Source organism: Hippichthys cyanospilos, chromosome 15 (assembly GCF_059441005.1).
Source record: "Hippichthys cyanospilos isolate Australia breed blue-spotted pipefish chromosome 15, RoL_Hcya_1.0, whole genome shotgun sequence".
Lineage (NCBI taxonomy): Eukaryota > Metazoa > Chordata > Actinopteri > Syngnathiformes > Syngnathidae > Hippichthys > Hippichthys cyanospilos.
The window spans coordinates 8,488,014-8,510,962 of NC_142383.1; the positions used below are offsets into that span (position 1 = coordinate 8,488,014).

Here is a 22,949-nt window from a genome sequence, read left to right on the forward strand (position 1 = left end):
AGGCGCCCTGGAAAATAGCGGCGTGTTTATTTTTACACGGGCGGTCAATGACGTGAAGCCTCTTCGTATGCATGGCCTTGACTCGGCAAAGAACCTTCATCGAGCCATCCGGGTTATTATTCTTGTGACGAACCCCAGCCCAATGGGCCTTGAGCCTGACAGTCGTGTTATTTGTCTTTTACATGCAGGTACCAAGTGAAAGGTCGCATTGAGAAAATAAATGTGACTCCAATAGGTTAAAATTCAGGATCCGGTTGAAATAATGACATTAAAGTGCAGCATAACAGGCTTTTTTTCGATGGTGTCAGTTATACTTGAGACACATGCTTCATCTTCCTTCAGTTGTTTATCAAACTGCACAGGTATAATCAGATTTTCATAATATTACTCGATAAACCAGATAAAAACTTAACATTGCTATAATCAAAAGCAGGGTATTATTTCAGTTTGGCAGTTCAAAAACACACTGGTTAGGATTTGGTTTCTGGTTTGGTGAAAGCAAGTTGTCGTATTTAGACAAAGCAAACATGACTGGAAAATATTGAGATGATGGAATTCTTAAAGGATGTATCCCACTGAACATCAAACATTTGTTTCAGTGAAGGTTGCAGATGTTGCATAGACGTCAGGGTTTGTTCATGGTCTCAAACCTTCACCAGAGATTCACCTGTATTGAGCTTGTCAAAATTTCCTTGCGCTGAGGGGGGAAAAGAAACAAAACAACAAAAAACACAAAACTATTGGTGAATGGCGACCATAAACAAACACTGACAAAATCCCGGACATGAACGCGCATTTGCAGTCTTTGCCAACAGTTTTAAAGGTTTTTCTTGTCACAAGGAAATTTTGAACATGTTCAAAATATAACGTAATGTATTGTTCTACTCACACAGAAATTTCGAACATTTTGATGAACAACATATGCAAACATCTGATCACATTTGGCATACGTTTGCAACCTTGAATGAACCCCGATGAGGCATTCATGAGCATGAAAAGACAATCAACATTCGTCATTCAAGTCCTGATCATAAAGGTAAATTGAGTATGTAGTCATAACCTTTTTTTTTTCCAATAACAAGTACTACAAAAAAAATTGGACTATTAACTCGGGCGGAAAACAACGTTACCCTGCTGGCTTGCCGAACGGCCGTTTGGTTATTCGGGAGCTGGTCACCGAGCGTGACGATGCAGTCAGCCACGCTTAACAGCGCATGCAGCTCTCCCGACATCATTGAATTAAGCGCTTGCTTTAACACTTCAGCCGCAACGCACGCGGCCCGCCCCGCGCAGACCAGTGTGTGGCGCGACCAGCTAGAACTGCGGCCGTGTATCGAGATCCCACTTAAACATCCAGTCCACTTTGTAGTCTGGCGATCAAGAGCTACGCGGAAGCAGCGTGATCTCCGACTGGAATGCGCTGCTCATTTGTCAAGCAGCTAGGGTATGCACCGGAAAAACTTCAGTAGGGATCGATGGAAGCCAGAGAAGCCATTACCTGGTAACTGTTCCGGAAAAAACACAGATGACTCTGCGGATCATTGCCAACATGTTTGCACCCTGGGCCAACTGACTTCATTAAAGCGGCAGATCTTTTCCGAGCCTTCTGTTCTGAATAAAAAGGTGGAGATGAAATCGAGCTGCAAAGTTTCGGCGTTCAAAGGGTAGTATCGCAGCCATAACAGAGTTAGGATGTCACCTGTGTGGAAAGCGGGCTTTTGAAAGGCTTGCTGAAGCCAGCGTTTTTTTTAAATAAGAATTTTGTATACATAATCCGCCTTCAGTGGTGATATCAAAGCTGCAAAGGAGGTAGGGTGGGGGTAGGGGTGGGTGGCATCCAGATAGTCTCAGAACTGAGATGACAAAGATGACACTCCTGTGTTAAAACTCTTTGTTGGTAAGAAGCATGCATGTACTTTTTAGTAGAGATGTTGGACACCAATTATTTTAGACCGATACCAGTACAAGTACTCAACATGTACTTTTGCATGGACAACAATTTGATACCAAATATCGATATCAATAGTCGATTTTTATACACAAAACGTTCCCCGAAAAAACAAAGACGGATGATTTTTCAAGAAAGGTCTCCTTTTTCCAATATAGCTATTTCATAAAACTTTAGTAAATAATCAAAAAAAAATTTTTTGGGGTCATTTCTAGTCTTGTGATTGTGCACAAGTACCAATACCCGGAAATAAGGCTACGTAACAGCTCGATACCGATATTTGATTTCGGTAGTCATCCATCCCTGCTTTTTAATGATGCTCTATTGTAATCATTCTGGAATCAGGAGATTCATTTGTAACCATTGTTGTGTCCATTAAATAGGCAGATAAAACGGACACAACATTGGAAAGCAAGACAGTAAAATTAAAAGCATCCCGCCCAAACCAAGACATCATTGTGAAGGATGGCCAAGATGTCTTATGCTGAGCACATAAGGACTTTCAAAGGTAAAGATAAAGTAGCAACAAGACTAAATGGCAGATAAATGACCTGGCAATATTATGCCTTCAGTCGTCCAAGTAATTAGAGTACCTTGGTTAAAAAAAGCCTTTTTTCTCACCCAAGATACATTATTAGTGTACACGTCAGAAAAAAAAAAAACGAGCCAATCACAGCAACAATTGTTCATGCTCCGCATAATGTTAAACCCCGCAAGAAACATGATGAGAAGACCGACTTTAAAATAAAGCAAATTTTATGTGAACACAAAAGCCGTGGTACGCTTTTATTTTGAAGTTGTTCCCGGGTGCAACAGATCGACTAGTGTTCCTATTGCAACTGTTGCTCCAGCGCCAGACAACACTACGTCGTCGTGAAAACACGTTCACTCACCTCTCCAAAAATGGACTTAATTGCACTGATATAGGGCCCCTGTTGCCGGTGATTACCAGTGGCTCAGGCTCCGTTATAGCTTTGGCTAGCATAAATTATATGCTAGCTAGCAATGCTCCAAAAAAAAAAATTCTAAATTACTCTTGTTGGAATGGATATGCATATGTCCTTGGAGTGTCGTGGCTTGCCCCAAGACGTTACAAAAAAAATCGGGCAAAATTACACCTTTAGTGGAAGTATATCAGCCGACAACGTTTTCTGTTAAAATCATGATTTTTTTGTTTTGTTCCCTTCTGTTTTAAAAGAAAATCAAGGAATGCAGGGATTGAGTAAATACAACAATAATCTACTTTCAGAGGTAGTATCAATTCTAGTGTACAATTCATAATGCCTTCAAAAAACAATATCTACACACTTTTTGCCTCCTGTTTAGATGCTATTATTATAAATTGCACCTACACAAAACGGGTAGATAATATCAACCTGTTAATATTCCGCCTTTAGAGGTTGTATCAGAAATGCGGCAGAGGCTGTATGTCACCATGTGTTCAGTCAAGACCTTCTTGCGTTGCCTGTAAAACTGGGATGTAAACGAGAACATAACAATGCCGGCACAGCTGTGTGAAGTTTGACACCCGACCATCACTTCAGATAATGATGCCATCTACATATCAGATTCCGGGATAACGTGTGAAATCAAACACAGTCTCAGATATGCCCTGCTTTTGCTCGATTCTGTATGGAAGGTACAAGTGGTTTGTTTCTCATTTCTACCTTGTGTTATTTTATTATTTTAAAAGGGTGTGAAAGGGGTTGTAATTGGACCGACGAGTCAAACAAAAAGCTCACAAGCACTTACTTTTGACGCCTGTATTGATCTCAGCTGATTATCAATCATCTTAGTATGGATAAATGCCAATGCATCATTATAGCCCTCTTACTGACGAGGATCAATGCTGTACTATTTATAGAGCCGCTGGCAGGAAGGCTTGGCTGGAGGGACAAATGTAGATGTGTTTGATAATAGCACAGATACACCCAGCGCCAAGGCCAAGTAGAGTTAGCGTAGCCGTGAATAGTAAAATTGTGCTGTATGTTTGAGAACCCTTGCGAATGGCGGCGGCTGTGTCTGCGTTCTGGAAGGCTTAGCTAAAAACATATCTATGAAAACTCTCCGATGCACTGAGGCTTTTAAGGGACAACAAAGTTCTCTCTTTAGCATTAGCAAAGGCATACCAGGCTCTCCATGTGGGACCTCTCCAAACCCTTATGAATAATGTACACTACTAACTTGCCATTAATCTTTAAGCAGTCTTGCTGCACATAGAATATGTTAGGTGTTGCATTTCAAGTGAAGGGATATACTGTAAGTCTTTATGAATGTTGCGAAATTGTGCTTTTTTTGTTTTCAGAGGTCAGCATGAAAGAGGAACACGAGACACTGAATGTGAAATGAGAATAACAACAACAGTAACGGCACACTTGAACTTTTGGGCCAAGACATGGCAGCTAGCTAGTGGAGAGAGGCAATTTCCCAGGCGACTTCCTCCTCAGAAAGTGCCCTTTAGAAAATGTCAGGACGATGGTACGGAAGTTGGGCTGGGGGACAAAATGGTCTATGGTGGTGACACTAATCACTAAGTTTACAATCAGGACGGAATGACTTTTTGTTCATTCAAATCAGACGTTCTAAAGTTTACTTACTTCAATTGAAGTCGCAGTCAATACTTAGTCAACACTGACTTGCCTTGTTTTAGATAAATAGATAAAAAGACAAAATACACTAAATTCAAGTCAGTATGACAGAAGTCAGACTGATTTTGTTTGGAATTTGATTAACAAATAACATTCATATTACATAAGAAATGGTCAATATTGTACCATTTGCCCAACGATTAAGGTTCGGGTGTCAATCTCATCACTAGTGGTACATTTTGAGTATGTAACTGGTCACACAACACTTAAAATGATAAACTGTTAAAGTAGTAGAAGCTACGGTATTTACAACTACCGTCACACCACCGCTACTTCATTTCGGCCGGTCCAATTTGCTTTGCGTGTATGTTAGCATTAAGCTAGCGAGCGTTCTTTATTGCATTGACATCTACAATTTGATAGACCATTTTAATGTTTATATTGGTTTATGTTATTTAAAGTAACTGGGAATTCGAGGTCGAGCTTTTAGGTTCATAAAATATTATGGTATTTTATATTATTTGTCCTATTAAATAACCTGTTTGTTTTTTATTAAACTTTGTTTTGTTTTTTTACCTTTCCACTATATTATTAAAGTTCCACAAGCTGCACAAATAAATACATGAGAAAATAAATAAATAAATGAATACATGCAGACATGGAGGTTGGAATCAAAAGAGGACAACGCAGGTAAAGCTAAAACTGGGAAACAAAATGCAAACGATTAAAAATATGCTACAAAATACTAAAAATACAAATGAGTGTAGCTATACCATAGCTGCCAGCAAGTGTCTCTCATGCGCATGCACTAAACAGTGATTATTAAGCGACCTATGAAAGACCATGATCAGTATATAAAAATATGTACATTTGTAAAAGCAGTTTACAATTGATTCTAACCATACTTGTATCAATCTGCACAGCCCTAGTTTGAAGCAAGCATGATTAAATGTCATTTTCAGCAGTAAATATTTATTATTTTATGCAGTTATCACAAAATTATTTTTCATGTAAAGTTAATACTTTAAAAAAAATAACAATTTACCACTTGCTGTGGACTGAAATGACAATACAAGTGCTGAAGTCTCAGGTAACAACTAATGACAGCTTAGCCTGTGAAGGTCACATGACCAAGAGATGAGCCGTGATTGGTAGTTACCAGCGATGTCTTTTTCAGTTGACAGCAAGTGGAAAAAGCTGTTTATAAACGGTATTAATTGTATGTCAAATTTTAGTTTACAAATTAATAATAGACAAAATATATTTGAGCCCTCTTGTTTTCATTTCCGCAAAGTGATATATGATAGACTGCCAATTATCTTTTGACAGCAACAGTGTATTAGCAGGTGCTTAGGGCAAGTTTTAAAAAGTGTTTGAATAAGTTTAAATGTGCTTAAGAGTTGGGGCTAAATAAATAAATACATTATACAGTATATAGTTTTTTCATAGGTTTTCTGCATCACTTTTTTAGCTTTTGCATGTGGGTCTGGAAAGTATCGCCTGTGCTAAACAAACTCATTAAATGGAAAAATATTTGAGAAAAAATATCTATTGTATAAATTACATGACAAAAGGAAGAGCAGTCAAATGTTTAGTCACTATACGTCACCAGTGTAGATGACCAAAGTTGTAATAATTGGTCATGAATAAATTAACATTTCTGAAAGATTTAAGGGTCATCTGGCATACCTGATAATCCCTCACAAAATACTAGTGTGAGGATTGCCTAAAAACGCAAAGAAAATTGGCCAAGTTGTACACTTTACCCACCTTCCAGGGCATGGGTCAATCTCCTTACATAATAGTTTGTAGACCACTAAGCTCATTGACTGTTAATCCTTGACCACCACCATTGCTGTGCATACACTGCACGTGCATCTCGCCGTCCCTAGATCGGCAGAGATCTATCATAAATCTGCTCATGTCATAATCAGGGTTGACTCAAAATACAAATTATAGCAAAAAAAAAATAATTGCAAACCTTGTTTTGCAATTTGTCATTCAGAGCGAAACGTTTCACTTAAAAGCAACACATGCAAAGTGCCTCATCAGGTTTAGGGCATTTTTTTGTCATTTGGAAAAAAAAAAAAAAGTCTAGTTTTGCATTGACAGCTGCCTAGGTTAGGAAAACATGGCAGACATCTGGACACATGCAATTAAGAAAAGCATGTTGCTCATGATGCTTTCAATATTTGCGTTGCATGTTTACAGACGACAGAAACGTTGCCCTCTTGCTTTTTTTTTTTTTTTTTTTGACAGTTGATAAAATTGAAACGAACTAATGACACCTATGGGAAGAGCAACTGCCCAAACATACACTGGGAGGACTTCGATCTTTAGCTTTCGCTTCTTTCACAGCGTATGGTTAACTTGAGATTGAACTCTCCTGCAGGTTTGCTCACTTTGCTTTCAGGACCAAGGACAGTTCTCTGAGAACAGGCGCAAGCTCCATTGCACTGAGCAAAGACACACAGGTGATGGCACGTGGGATCAAGGCCTAGATGACTAAGACGCGTTAATTGGGGAAGTCGCCCGTCATCAATCTGCACCTGATTTCACTGGTGGCAGTCGGAGCACCGGGGTTCAGTTCATCTCACCATGCCACCACTTTCCATCAATAGCATTTCACGTTTTTTACGATACTTCATTTGAGGGGTATAACAAAAAGTTATTTCCTTTTGAATTATAAAGTTGTGATTGCATCCAATCGAACAGAATCAAATGGTTTCACTTAGAAATATAACAACATACAGACCGGATCGTCTTTTTGGAGATTTATAGTGCTGAGGATTTAATTGTATGGACAGAAAAAAAGTCATTGCATCATAACCTCTCAAACTGAGCCGTACTATATCGAATCGAATCGTTACCCCCCCCCCCCCCCCCCCCCATCAAGCCAAATCAAAATATACAGTAGATATATATGTGTGTTTCAATGTAATTGCAAATGCATTTAAAGGACTTGCAAATATGACCAAAAACAACTATAAAAATGTTTCATTATTTGTTTTTAAGCATTTCGCTTACATGTATGTTCAATCATATTTGCAAGTACCTTGAAATGTATTTCGAAATCGGAAAATCGTTTTATAACATGTCAAAAACTGACAAAAAAGAAGATAGACACACACACTACGTGTATATGTGTGTGTATATATATATATATGGGAAAAAGTCATGTAATATTACCAAGATCAATTTTTTTTTCCCCATGGAGAAAAAAAATATACATGAAGGGAAAAAGTCATTCCAATGGGGAAGATTGTGAATTTTCTTTTACTCTAGCCAAAAGGTTGGGTGCGAGCATTATTTTCCAGGTGACGTGTTTGAAAATTTTCGCCAAGTGGGGCTGGTCCTGTGGATTGCCGCCTCAGGTGGGGAGCCCGGGGATCTCTTCCCACTTTCATGAGTGACAGAGAGAGGCAATTCAAGCGTATGCAAACCGTAGAGTCCGGTGAGAAGAAGGAAAACTCATAGATGGTAACCCCGAATCTCCAATCTGCGAGTCAGAAGCTTCAAGCACTAACCTGTCATGCTGCACACGTATGCCTCTTCTTGCCCTCACCCCATCGGTTGCCCACCCTCAAAATGACACCACACGTGAATGCTAAACTAAGAGCCACCCTCTCAGCCCCCCTCCCTCCCGCCTTTCCTTCCCAATCTCCTTGGTCCGTCGTCTTCGCGCCTGCCTTGCAGCAGAGTCCTGTTTACAAGGCACGACGCTGGTGATGGCGCATTGGCAGGTAGAGTCGCCCCTGCACGAGTGGCATTATGCCGCAACAAAAACACGACGGGCTCGCGGGCGCGCACCACGAGAGCCCGAGCGTGTTTGTGTTGCGTCCAAGGACGTTTGCGCGCTGCAGCAAAATGCCGCAATGAGACACGCGCTTTAGTGCAAGGTGCGCGTGGAAGCTCGCAGACCCACGGGTGACCGGAGCCGGGAGGGATGAGGGAGGAGGGGAGAGGTGGTGCTTTCAGGTGCTTTACCTAAAATCGCTATACGGATGAATGATCCAGTAGCCGGCCGTCTGCACCCGCTCCTGCTCCTTCTCCACCGCTTTCTGGCTGCCGAACATCCGCAGGGAGAACTTATTGACTCCGGGCTGCATCATGGCCCCGAATTGCCTCTGCATGAACCCGTGTTGCCTGGAAGCCGCCTCCAGGTCGTCGAAGCCCACCATGGCCTCGTCGCGCTCCCCCTTGAAGCCCACCGAGTTGCTGTGCTCCTTGGTGTTCTGTCCGCCCGCGCTGTTGTTCTTCTGGATGGAGTCCTGCCGCTGGAACGCGTTATTCCCGTCCGCCTTCTCCTCCTTGGAGAACGAGTTGGCTTTGTCCTCCATGTCTGCGTGCGCTAGAGGAGAGGGGCCGGGGAGGTGGAAGGGGGCTCGAACCGGAGAGGTGCCGCTCTCTCCTGGTGTCCTTCACAGTGCTTCGGCGCTGGCGCTGCTGCTGCTGCTCCTCCTGCCGCAAACACCGGAGCCCGAGTGGCCGAGAGCCCTCCCCTACTCGGTGGATCAGCTTTCTTGGGTTACCGCCATCTACCGACGGGCCCCGGCCCCGAAACGTCCGCGCGTGCTGCACACATACGCAGGCGCGCGCACACGCGAAGCTTGTCTCACTGCGGTTTCACCTGCTCGAGCTCCTGCGCCTTATTTACATAATCATGATGGACAAGAGCCCCCTTCTCCCTCCTCCCCAATTAACGCATGAAGCCTTCAATGAAATTCACCACTCTCTTTCGACACGAGGCGACGAGGCATACGCAGTATTGTGCATTTAAACAATATGATATATTTTGCATGGGATCATTTTGACAACTGCTAGATAAAAGGCAATAGATTATCTTCATTAAGAAAATATTCACAAACGTTCTATGGTTTTAAAGGAGTAATCAAGTCCAAAACATTCCTTCCACCCACATATTCTTTGTGTTTGTGGAATATAACCTGAGCGGCAAAATGCATCTCAGGTAGCAGTTACTTTCCCACTTGCAGTTGACTGAAATTGATGTCACAGTTGCTCAAGGGCTCAAGAAACGACAAGTCACACATCATTTTGCGAATGTCACATAACCAAAGAAAAAAGGTGAGCTGTGATTGGTCATTACGTGCTTCCTGAGCAACAGTGATGTCATTTTCATTCAACAGCAAGTGGCAAAATGTCTGCCCCCAGCGATGGATAAAAATCACGGACGAATATTTGAATACTCTAACTGTTGTTTGCCATCAGGAGAAGTGCATTCATTGGCAGCCGTCTTACATTGGCGCCCAGTAAGCCATTCTAATTTGAATACTTTGATTGCTCTGAGTATTCAAATTACTTTCTAAAAAAAATCCACCGACGATGGCATGCGATCACTTCAATACGTTTGGGAGAAGCATTAAATGCAAATTTCCTTGGTCTGAATGCACGTTCTTTTTCCTTTTCTCAAAGTACAGTTTATCTCTAAGTGCTAGTCAAAGATTTGTCTGCATGTCAAAACAATAAATCAAATGGAAACAAAATCCACAAGCATAAAATTTTGCCGCATCATGTAAGTCAAACCTCTGTCACTACAACATAACACTGATACAAAATACCCTGAATGGTGCAAAGAGTAAAGTTCTTTCTTAGCGAGGCTCTCATTACTCCACACCAGGGGATCCTAGCATTAAAAAAAGGCACCGATAACAGTGTTTCCCACTAATAAAATAAGATGTTCACAACACTGGTAACACAAGATGGCTGCCATCATTTAGCCACAAGAGATATATCGATAGTCCATTTGCAAATACGGTAAGTCCGTGACACAAATGGGTGAATTATATTGCTTAAATCATTCATATTCATACTCCACAAATACAATATGTACCAGAGCAGCATGTTGAGAATAGTGCGGGCGGATAGAACATGCCGTCAAGGAACTGTTTGACTTCAAGACCCCTTTGAAGTGATATTGTTCAACAGTGACAGATCTCTCAACAAAAGAGAATGGGTACTGTGTAAAACATATTTTAAATAGCTAAAAGAACCTTTGTAAGTGTGATATGATGAGTTTAAGTGTGTTTGAAATATATGTATGAGATAGATTGGTTGTACTATGTTGGGATGTGTTAGGATTTCAGGGTCTATTATAATAATAATTCAGCACCCCTGCACAGCCAAGTAAAATGCCCGACAAGCCCATCATTATTTTGTAAAAGAGCTTCCTTGTTAGTGTTTAACTGAAATGCTCAGCGAAAACTTGACACCAATTGGAGGTATTAATTATAATGTGTTAAAGCACTTTTAGTCCCTCAACGATGGGAAAGCGAGATCGAAGTCAAAGTTTATTTACCATATAATAATAAAACAAATAATAATACTAATAATACATTTGTTCAGCATCTCATTCAGAGCAGCTGGCTGTCTAGATGACAGGGCAGGATATTAGCTTGGATGTTTTGCATGCTTGCTGTTGGATTATTATGTAATGATCCAAATGTTACCCTAATTGAAACGGACATCCCTTCATTTATTTCCTCCTGTTTTTTTTTCTCTTTGAATTTGCGTTGGGCTGGATTAGTTGGCATGCCAACTGTTCAACCCCTTCTTGTGTAACTTCACTTCAACAGTTCATGGTGCCAGCGAAGGGGAAGCAGTGAGAGGGGGTTACAAAAAGAGAAAGATTGCATAAGAGTTATGGCTTAAAGTAACACTGATATTGAACAAAGTGCAAATCCCCGATGTAGATGTCAAGAGAAAAACAAAAATATATTCACGGAGTCTATGAGTCACATACTGTAGATTCATGGAGCACAAGCTTTGTATATCTATCAGAGTGAACAATAAAGCAGGCATGTTTAGGTCAGTGCTTCTCAATTATATTTTGCAGAGGAAAAAGAAAAACTTATCTGCCCGCCCAACACGTTGACTATAAATAGAATTATTACCTATAAAAATTATATTGCAAGTATACCGAAACCTGCATCCTTTTTAACATTAACAAAAGAAAAAAGCGATATAAATCAACTTTCAACAACTGCAAATTATTTTTACAGCATTTATACAGCTTAGTCCAAAACCGAAAAAAACAAAGTGCGTCATAGCGTCTGTAACTTGAAACTAATAAACAAACAAAAAAATTAAAAATGCATATTTTATTGTTTATTATTTTATTGCATTAACACTTCACATGACAAAAATAAAACCTTTTTCCTGGGGTCATCTGCAACCCCCCCCCCCCCCCCCCCCCCCCCGGCATCACCTCACCTTTACTCCTTTGAAGTAAAGGAAGCAAACATATGTCAGATAACACCATTTTATGCACATGGCATGTAGTTTAGTCTCATATTTTTATCATTTATTCTAAATAACCACCAAGATAAGAATACAGTACTCCAAAGACAAATTTCTCAAATGTCAAAGAAAATGGAGGCAATTCTAAGACAAATTTTTCATTGTTAATAATTATGGAAAACACACGAGGTCTCAGAGTGAAAATTCCAATTGAGAGAGAACACGGCCTCTCACAGAGCACAATGTTCCTTTCGTCTGCTGTCGTCTGATTGGCCGGGATAAAATTGCATTGTGTCTCTAAGATTACATCCCAGTCATCTCTGCTTACGGTCAATAGCTCATCTTGACATGAACCATTTCATAGGCCTTCACTGGCAGCTATTACTTATGCCACAAATAGCATCGGCCGCCAAGAGAATGGCAGCATTGCGTTACAGTGCCCCAACTCCTTCGCCTTCAATTTGTTTTGTTCTATTTTTTTGGGGGGGTTTTTGCAAGTCACCGAGAGAGTGAGCTATTGTTTCAATGTTTTACATGGTATACGGTGACCTTAACATCAATACAAACATTTCAACCGTATTTTTCCTTGCGGGGCCGCATATGACATCTAATTCTCCTGTCACCTTTGGATTCCCGCCCACGCTGGACTGACTATTTTAATTAAAGCGTGATCGGAGTTGGGAGGAGAGTAGCGTTTTAATAGGATTGCGGGTTTGGTCCATCTCCAGGCTGAGGCCATCAGGCTATCACACAGCGCAGGGGATGATGCTGGATGGAAACCAGCCCAGACAAAAGGTTGGCTTCATCAAGTAGAAAAAAAAAATTGCCTGGGCGTAAAGAGTACCAAGGAGGGGAGGGTCATATATATCGTAAATTGAGAATATCAGGCTTAATCAAGGTTGGTTGACAGTATTTACAGCGATGCCCTCTTGTAAAGCAAATCCTTAAAACTCTATGCCTTGTGTTATGAATCAGAAAACATTCCAAATATGAGGAAATAAAATGTGCATGTGATACATGACACACTCAATGCCTGTCATAATGCCTCAGTGCATCTAAACTGCCAGACAATGGAATACATATTAAAATGTCTTTGAAAAGTAATCTGATGGCACTTTCCAGGCACATGTTTAGCGGCTAGCTGATAGCCATTGCATTTGGCTCGACAACTAATGCTTGACAGTGTACACTGAATAAATGGGTACCCGAATAGGAAGAAAAGCCCCGGGGACTCATTGCATTTAATGTCACAATCATGAAATCTATGGCTTGGCAGCAGGATTTTCAGCAGTAAATATTGAGCATGTTTAACATTTATGACTCTTGGCTCCAACTGTTTTCCTGAGCAGATTAAGGAGAGCAAAATAACAATAATTACTGCTAATACACCTCAAACCTTATGATGATATTTCAGAGAGAACCAAAAATTTGGCCTCACTTGGTTCTTTCCTCCTAGATTTAAAAGGCTTGAATTTGGCCCGATTTTACATATGTGATTACTTGACTTTTACATAGCTAACTTGTTGAAACATCATGTCTGCTGGTCATTGACAAGTATTAATGGACGGTATATCTTTTTCTTCTTATTTTCTTTTTTTAAGATAAATGTAATTTTTTTGTAATAGATGATTTAAAAAGGAAAAAAAAAAGTCAATAAATTCCTCCCTTGTTGCTGTGGTATTTCACCCTCGTGAGCTTCTGTAGCTACCACCTTCTTGTCATTACAGTCCAGCTAAATAGTAGGCTAGCACAACATAGCTACGGCTAAACAAAGTAAAGTTTTGTTTCTAAAAGACAGACAGACGTAAGAAAAGTAACAGCACGTGGGTATGTTTGTTTGAAGTCTGTTACCAACAAAAACAGCAGCGCGAGATCTTATTTTAGCAACTAAAACAAAGGCACCCAACAGAGTATGTAAAATCCTTTGCAAGGAAAACAAGACCACATCAGCCAACAAACAACCGCTAAAAACAGCTTATTGTGGAGACGACATTTACACAAGGAAGCACGTATGCTAAGGAAGGGTCAGGAATGAAATCAATCACTGAAGCGGTCGAGTTGCACATCGCTAAAGCGCAAGCATCCATATATATATATATGTGGAAAATTTGTATTTTAAAAAGGGCTTGCAGGTCATGCATAGAATAGAATAAAGTATCTTTCTTGTCATTGTATGGCTGGTACACAGCAAATTTGGCAGCAACTCATCCAAATATTTTTGTTTGTATCCCAAGTAATACAAGTTACAATTTTTATCTTTAACAAAGTTGAAAAAAATCTTTGCGCTTTATCAATCATACTACTACATCCATCTGTTTACAGAAGTATTTAATGCAAGGCAGATGTTTGGCAGTTGAACTTTGCACTAATTTTAAGAGGAAGTTAAGTATGTTGAATGTGAGTTAAATGAAATCAAAACTTGTTTTGAATTTTTTGCCATTATTTTCTTTAAAAAATAGGAAGGGGGACATTTGAAAAAAAAAATCAGAAAAAAACAGTAATCCAAATTTTGGGGGAAAAAAATAACTAATCAATTGATCTTGATCTTGATTATCCTTGAAGCGACTCCCCATTTGTGATGTAAATATAGCATGAGGGTAATGACATGATGGCAAACCCACCCAACAAATTTTGCAGTTCCACATCAGTCGGGTTGATGTGACTGCTGCCACATTTCAATATCATTAATAGAGTTCATGCAGTTGAGCTCAGATTCAAATGTTGCAGATTAGAGTTATCGAGGATGAGTCAGGTTGAAATTGTAACAGGATTCTAATCAGAACACTATACTAATAATTTTCAAACTACATACGAAATTAGAATGTGACAGGAAACCATACTTCCGTAAAAAAAAAAAAAAAAAATCACACATGCTAATGCCATTGTCATGTCCGCCTTAGATTATATACTAGAGGGTCTGGGCTCAACGTATGGCAAAGGTCAACTTAATTTACTCATTTGAGTGCGCCTTGGACAGAACCTAGACAGTGGATCAGGTGATAATGGTAGTGCAGTTGACAGCCTTTCGCTGCCTAATTCCAGATTTGTGGCATACACAGTGTCCACTTGCTAAGCATAGTAATCCCAAAGGATTGGCAAGTATTTTTAGTAATGGATTTATGACTGTCCGTTGATCCCTTGATGGGTAGTAGAGTTGCAGAGGTACGCACCTCCGCGCCCCTCCAAATATAAAGTGGGAATACTTGGTTGTAAAACCAAAGGGTCCAGTCAAAGCAAAAATAAGAATGCAGCTTCTGATCATTGGATCAGTGGATGCAGACTACTTGTTTTGTCAATAGTTTCTTCAACAGTGTAGTACTAATATTACAGGAGAGTCTAAGAGCATCAGACCAAGATGTGGATAGGATTGTGTGAATGGAGAGTTGAGACCATTCCCGCTGAACGCAAGAATTCAGTGTTATCGTTCACAGGAATGCTCACTGCTTTTCTAAAACCTAAAGCACCTTGGTTTGCACAAGTTCTTTGGAATCGCACAAACGATCTGTAGTGGGGATAGATAAATGAGGGTTGGGCAGTAAAAATGCCCCACTCTATTACTATTCCACAAAGATATGTCTTATTTTGGAGGAGACACTTGTCAGATGGTGAAAACAGTGTTCACACCCAAAACGGTGCAAAGCATGTTAAAATAACCAACAATCAGTCTACCTCACCTCCACATACTATTGATGAAGATGGTGCGCCAAAGAGTAATTTCTCAAACTAATCATTTACAGAAGGTCTTTGAGCATAACAAAAGAAAAACGTCAAATTTGTATCTAGCGAGAGTCCTGAGTAATATATATGCAGAGCTGAGCAATCCATTGAATAATCTATCTGCAGCTGACGGAACAGCCACATTCTGTGAGTGCTTCCGCATTTTTGGTGCATGCTTTGTGGCGTGCAGCCTTAAAAAAAAAAAAAATGCAAACTGAACACCAACTGAAGCAGGTTTGTGTCCATAGAAGGTCTTTCTCAGTCTGTGCTTTATCATCAAGCACTCACAGAACGTGCACTTAATAAGTCCTGCTTTATGCAAAGCTAACCGTTTCTCTCAGAACCCCAAACTTTTATTTTTCACTTTTCTCCAGTTCCGTCATACTTTCAGGTGGTTAAAAGAGTACGTCATCAGCAAAACAGCAAGGCTGTGACTTTTGTTCCTTTTAAATAAATAAATAAATAATAGCAGCCCTCTGTGGGCCGACCCATTACCACACTGTGTATATTCACCTTGGAAAAGCAACACTGTTCAAAGCTTGATTATACATTTCAGAGAAAACGATAAAAACGACAGTGTGTTGGCAGTCAATAGAACATCATCACAGGATGCTGCCAAAATGCTTTGACATCGAGGGGCAATGAAGTTGAAGGTGTCCGCTGGAGAAAAAAGGAGCTCAAACTTGAAGGTCAATAGAAAGCCACTCTAATTGGCACCTAGCTTTCATGAACTCTCCGGCATGGCTTAATCCCAGGCGGCCCCCGAATCAAGCAAAGCTGGTCTGGTGTTTGTGGTTTTGTGTGGTGCAAGTCAGGATTTGTATGCTGGACACATGTTGCTGAAAGAACAAAGGATGTGACAGGAATTTTTTGTTGAATGTTTGGAAATGAAGGCTGCATTTGCTGGAAGTACAGAACATGTCCGCAATATCTGCTGGTTAGATAATCCCCCCCCCCCCCCCCCCCCCCCCCCCGCCAAGAAGTGACCACTTTGGGCTCATTGTACATCCATCGTATATAAAACCCAACCCCATTAAGATATTATTTCAAGCTTGGAACTACGAATGAGGAGTAAACAATTTTGACCGGGCTATGTCTTTTGAACGTATCGCAAAATCAGTGTAATTGATAAATCATTCAAACACATTATTGCCATTTTTATGTACTGCAAAGTCGTTAAAAAAAATTGACAAACGCTAGACGAATGTAGGCTAAATACTAAAACCATCACAATATTTCCTATAATTCCGCGGTGTATTGAATTGTGCAACTGTGCTTTTAGTCTTCATTTTACTAGTTTGTTTGAACAAATTTATAAATCTTTTTGAACAACTTTGTAGTACATCTAAAGGGCATAGGCCAGTCAAAAGCATTTAGAATAGACTTGCTCTACATTGATAATATCGGTTCTGTTAAAATATGTACAAAAAACAAAACTGTACATATCAACTACTATAATTTCTTGAGTTAAAATATTTGTTATTATACTTAAATGACACAAATTACTATGAATGACAGTTAGGAATGGTATGAGATTTCTTGAAACATTTCCCAAATAGTTAAGGTTTTTTTTTTTTTTTTAAGTATTGTGTAGGGTCATGTTTGATCTGGAACCTGTCCTAGCGGATTTTGGTCAGAAGGTTTTCACCCTGAACTGGTTGCCAGCCAGTTACAGCGATTGCAGTTAAAGCGAATCAGATTCATACCTTTATGCAATTATGTCAGTTTTTACTGATATTGTTGGTCCTTTCAATGATGTAAAATAATAGAAAATGAAAAATTGTCAAGTATCTCACAACAGGGTTTTTATTAAAGCACAATCAGGTCTCAAGTGACCTTTTATGGTGTATGAGTAGCTAATCATTGTTATGCAAGTGAATGTTGCATGATTGGCCGTGTTAATTCCGTGAATTATATCATTGCTTTCAATAGTGTTTCCCCCATAGAGCACACCGGAATGGGCAACTCGTGACAGAAAATTGTCCTACGAGCACACATGGCTGATTAAGTATTCTCTTTTAAAATGACATGACAGCATTCTGACAGGAAGTTATCGATCCAACAGCCCACATTGATTGTCTTTGGCTTACACACTTGATTGTGGGAGACCTTAGGCGAGTCTTTATCTATATTTTACACTGCTCTGGTCCTTAGTCCACTCTATCTTTATTCATCTCCAAGGAGAATTTCCAAAGTGTCATTATTGACAAGGTCATCAAGTCATTTTTACCTTTATTACAAAAGTAAACAACCAACAGCCTTGAAATTGCGAATGCATTTGCTTTTTTTTTTTTTTTTTTTTTTAAATAATTGACCATATCAAACTGTGGTAAATATCTTTTCCGATCATGGTCTCACCAGGTCTCTCCTGGACAAATATTGTATTAATTAATTTGATCAGTAGGAGAGCAAACAAGACGCCGTACTTTGCGTGCATCCTGCCCTGATGGCTATATCAGAGTTAATTTCATTTGATTCATAATGGATTCTGTCAGTTTGTGCAGATACTGTAAGCTACATCTAATGTTGCAGTTAGTCGTTATTGTTAGTGATCATATACGCTAAATTACCATAAACAATCCATGCAGGACCAAAAGAGGCACGGGACAAAGCTTTAAATCCATGTCTAAGTCCTTCGAGCTCATCCCTATGAATAATGCAGAAGCTAACAGCGGCAAGGTGCCCTAATTCGATACTGTGCTAATGAAACAAACCCTAATCATTCACTTAGGTCTCGGGTAAAAACCAAAACAAACCAAACAATTTGATGTGACTATTTGCCCGACACAACATCTGATCTCAAATCCTGCATGTTTTGAGTGAGTATAGTCAATTAAAAAAAAAAATTAAATACATGCATCAAAGAAAAACAAGAATGAATGAAGAGAATACACTGGATAAATCAATATAATTATTGTAACACATTTTAGCAAATCATAAGATCATTAAAAATTTAAAAAAAAAATCCCTATAGCTGAAAACAATGTCTTCCTCTTTCAAGCATGAAAGGACGAAATGACAGACTGGCATCAAAGTCTCTCGGTTTTTGTTGACAACCTCAGACTGGTTATGGGCATCTCTCTCTAATTATTTCAGCAGTGTGGCGCAATTGCAATTTTGATAATTAATCTGTCTGGCTTAAGCAGGCAAACATGGGCCCAAGCTTACTGATTGGAAACCCACTTTTACAAATCTACAGCAAAGTGATGCAGTATACTGGGTGGGGAAAAATTGTCCGGACACTCACGTCAGTCAGTCACGTGTTCCGCACCAGAAAAAAGCTGCCAGGCTCTAGTGTCATTGATGCAAATCCATCAATGAATCCAGAGAAGTGTCTGACGGCATGCCAACACTGACTGATGTTCTGCCTGTGGGGAGGCTTTCAAGAAAATGAGGTCCTCACAGTGAGAGTATACAGTCAATTGATGAACGACTTCAACTTTTCACCTTAAAGCAGATCAAGTGGTCAGGAATGATGCACGAGTCTTTTCCCTGTACTTTCTTTGTCTCGAGAGGAATGCTGGAAGCTGGCACAAAGTCATCGAAAGCTCAAGTAACGATCCGCAGAGCGCAACTGCAGCAGCTGTGTGGGACACGTGACGAGGTTCCTGTCATACCGGGAATGAGCTAGATTATGATTGATAAGACCAAACATTGTTTGAATGAAGGACATCAAGACAGCCTATCTTTATTAATACCTGATTGTTTTTGTAAGGCAAGTGTTGGTCTTGAGAATGAGGAGAGGAAAGGAAAAAGTTTGACTTTAAACATGCCGTAGTTGATACTTTTCGAGCTTGGTCCTATTTTGTCAATGCCCCTCAAAGTCTTGGACTTGATCTAAATGCCACAAAATATTGGACTAGACCTGGTCTCAACTCCAAAGTGTTGGTCTTGACCTGGGCAAGGCACTGTAAATTCTTCGTTTTATACAGGCCTCACATGACACAAGACCAGGGGTCACCAACGCGGTGCCTGTGGGCACCAGGTAGCCCCCAAGGATCACATGAGTAGACCGCAGGTCTGTTCTGCAAATAGCTTGCAAGTGATACAGAACATGGTGATTTCCTGGAAACTTTAAAACCAATTAAAACTATACTTATATTACAGCTATTTGATTTACATGCTTACTAAACTGTTAAATTTGACATAAGAGGATAAAATTAATTAACCAAAAGAATATTACGGCAGATAGTTTGAGCAAATTTGTCATTTCATAAGTGTGTATCAAACTCGTTGCCCTTCGTATCTCAGTACCAAAGAAGCAGCTGTCGGTTTCATAATATTGGTGATTCCTACACTAGATACGCTGAAAACACATTTTTATACTCATTGTTTTAGTTGAAGTCTGCTTGTTTCCTTCTTTTTCTTTCCTGCCTCCTTCTCCCAGCTTGGAGAGGGTTCTGGATGGTGATGAAAGGATTTGACGCTGTCGTGCTCACTAGCATTGACCGACCTGAACAAGTACTGAGGTGGTCCTCCTCCACGGATGTGCGGAGGTGGGACACCTGCTGTGTGAGGCAGGGCACACAATGATAAACCAGACAAAAACATTTAAGGACAATTTATAGTGTTCAAGGAACCTATCATGCATGTTTTTGGAATGTGGGAGTATCCAGAGAAAACCCACACAGACCTGGGGAAAGTGCTCTCCAGCGCGCCCTCCAAGGACTCCAAAAAAGGTGGGTACTCTGAGCTGTTGTTTGGTGTGTAGGCACCAACAATAGTCAGGACCCATCCTACCACCTGAAGGTGGCGCTAGACTACACTCTTGTCTACTGGTGTGAACCACAATTTACAGGCGCCGAGCTGGGGGGCAAAAAGTGTGGCTTTGGTCTAGTGGAAGAGAAGGGATGAGTAGCGATATTACATTTGGAGAGTGGAAAAACCACTAACTCCACCAAAAAGTCTCGCTTTTGACTTGGTCTCAACTCCTCGAAGTCTTCCTTGATATGAGCAAACCTCTGGTCTCTCTTTTTTAATGCAGTCTAAGTAAAAACACTAGCTGAGACATAAAAGCTGTGCATACAAAACATCCTATCCCAAGCACATTTTTATTTCCACCTCTTGTCATTTTGACACCTTCGTGAAGGACCCGGCCCCCATCCTTACACAACAGGGCAAACAACACATCCTGTGATGGATTATCTAATGCCATCCTCCCTCGTAATCATAAAGTAGCCAGAGTAACACGCGGCGAACAGCTGGCTGAGCAACTGCTTTAAATATAGCTACTTCCACCACCCCTCCTTTCCCCGTGTTCTGTTCCGTGTTTTAATCATATTATGCAATTTTTGTTTTTGCTAATGTTTCCCCGCAAACATACTTTCAGGACAGCTGAGGTCTCACAAAGTTGACATTCACTAAAATTGGAATGAGATACATCATATGAAAGTTTTTCGCTCGCGTAAAAGCACTTCAAAAATACGACGTGTCCACACCTGACTTTGTGCTGGTTATGTTAACGTGACGAGTGAGAATGCATCATTTGCTATTCTAATTATGAAAAGGACAGGTGGGAGCACTCAAGTTTCGTGTCGTCACTCAGCTCTCCTCCGCATCCGGGATGTGTTTACAAGCCGCGCCCGGCACACCTGATACTTTACATGAAATTCTAGCTGCCGAGACTCATGACAAGGCACTGCAGGTAAAGAATTTACCACATATATGCAAAGATAGAAACGTTTAGACTAACTCAATGGTATAATTCCCAGCTGGGGCAAAATTTGGGGAAGAAGTGGGGAAATGCAAAAATTCAAGAGCGGAAATAGCCATATAACACATTAAAGCAAGGGTTAGAAGGGGTCTGCATCCCATGTGAACCCAGCTAGCAAAAAAATAAAATAAAAAAAAACATCAAAATAATGCATATTTTAAGATGCATCCCACTTGGCACTACACAGTCTCCTGCATTGAACTGGGGCTGAAACAGGCCCTTAAGTAATTTGAGTATCTCTGAAGTTGTTCCAGGGTGAGTGTTGTATTGTAGCATCTTGACTGGTCTCTCTACTAAAACTGTTGCTCCCCAAACAAACAGCACAACATTGTTCAATCACGAGTTGACATAGGGTATCTGTTGCCAATGTTTACTGGTGGCTGGGGCTCCGTTATAGCTGCGCCTAGCATAAATTAGCCGATAGCTAGCAGCGCTCGCTCGCGTAATGGACATAAATGAACTGCACACTTGGCAGCTTGACACAGTTGCTGTTTCTACAGATCGCTTTTTATAAACCATGCTGACTCAGTGGTTTCAGATGGCAAATTAATCTAGAAGACCAAAATTTATGGAGCGAGATGTGAGTAAAACCTAATGTTTCTGGAAAGTAATTGCTGCTCAGCACCGTTTAAATTTAAGTCAACAAGATGTTGATCTTCAAAACAACATTAAAATTAGTCATTCATAATTGTGTGGAAATATGTTATTTGGTCTTTGAAGTTTGTTTTTCACCAACCCAAAAAATTAAAATAAAATATATATTTTTTTTAAAACATGTTTATTCTAATACTTGATATTTGAATCCTCTGTTAGATATCCATATACCAAAAATATGTGATAACTGCAGCCCAACATGCAACCTTTAAAAAAGTCAAAAACAAAGCCCATTTACAGTAAAAGGCTAGCATAAATGGCGCACCGCATATTTCCTGCACACAATCTAATTACTCAAAAACCACATCCTATACTTTAAGTCGCAAGCCCTATGAAAAGACACACCTCCCTTACCTGCAGAGAGGTTAAAAAAGTCAAAACAATGCCAATTTAAAAGTGTGCCCCGTTCAACCTGCCAACATTAGGTGCACACCTTATCTCACGCCTGCAATCTAAAGATGGGAGCATCTAGAGTTGTTTGTAGATTATACAAGAGGCATAGTTCACGGCGTGATTAATGTTGCCGTTAACCATGTAGCAGTAGATAAATCACGGCCCCCCTGCTTAAAATATAATCTTGGCAGCTTTGTCGTCAGCACACAGCTGCATACAAGGACTTTAATGTAGGTCAGGTTAACAAATTGTGCTTCCGTGATGTACTTTATGGTCACGCGAGGACAAATGTAAAGTTTTTTGTTTTGTTTTTGTGCACACAAGCTAGCATTTAAACTTTACCACTGTTCGCTAACAAAGACCAATCTGAGTATAAATATCACATTGGAATAGTTTTGAAAACTTTTTTTAATGGTTCTGGATTAAGACACAGTACCAAGGTTTATAATTTAGGTAAAACAAAACTAGATGTCATAAAGACATAATATAATGATCTATCCAGCCACTTCCATTTTATCCGGGGTCGGGTCACGAGTGGCAGCAGTCTTAGCAGGGAAGCCGAGAGTTCGCTCTCCGCGGCCACTTTGTCCAGCTCTTCCGGGGAGGATACCCAGGCGTTCCCTGGACAGCCGAGAGACATAGTCTCCCCAGCATGTCCCTGGGGCCTCCTCCACATCAC

At 40.2% G+C, this 22,949-nt stretch overlaps 1 protein-coding gene across 1 annotated transcript in view; it reads right to left on the reverse strand.

Moving 5' to 3' along the window:
• Positions 1-9,006, reverse strand: part of hcn1 (hyperpolarization activated cyclic nucleotide-gated potassium channel 1) — an 82,403-nt gene extending 73,397 nt beyond the window's left edge. Inside the window, exon 1 of the mRNA XM_088435139.1 lies at positions 8,524-9,006. Coding sequence (XP_088291265.1) covers positions 8,524-8,876 — 353 coding nt within the window. The 5' untranslated portion in view covers positions 8,877-9,006. The remainder of the gene's footprint in view (positions 1-8,523) is intronic.
• Positions 9,007-22,949: the final 13,943 nt, after the last annotated feature.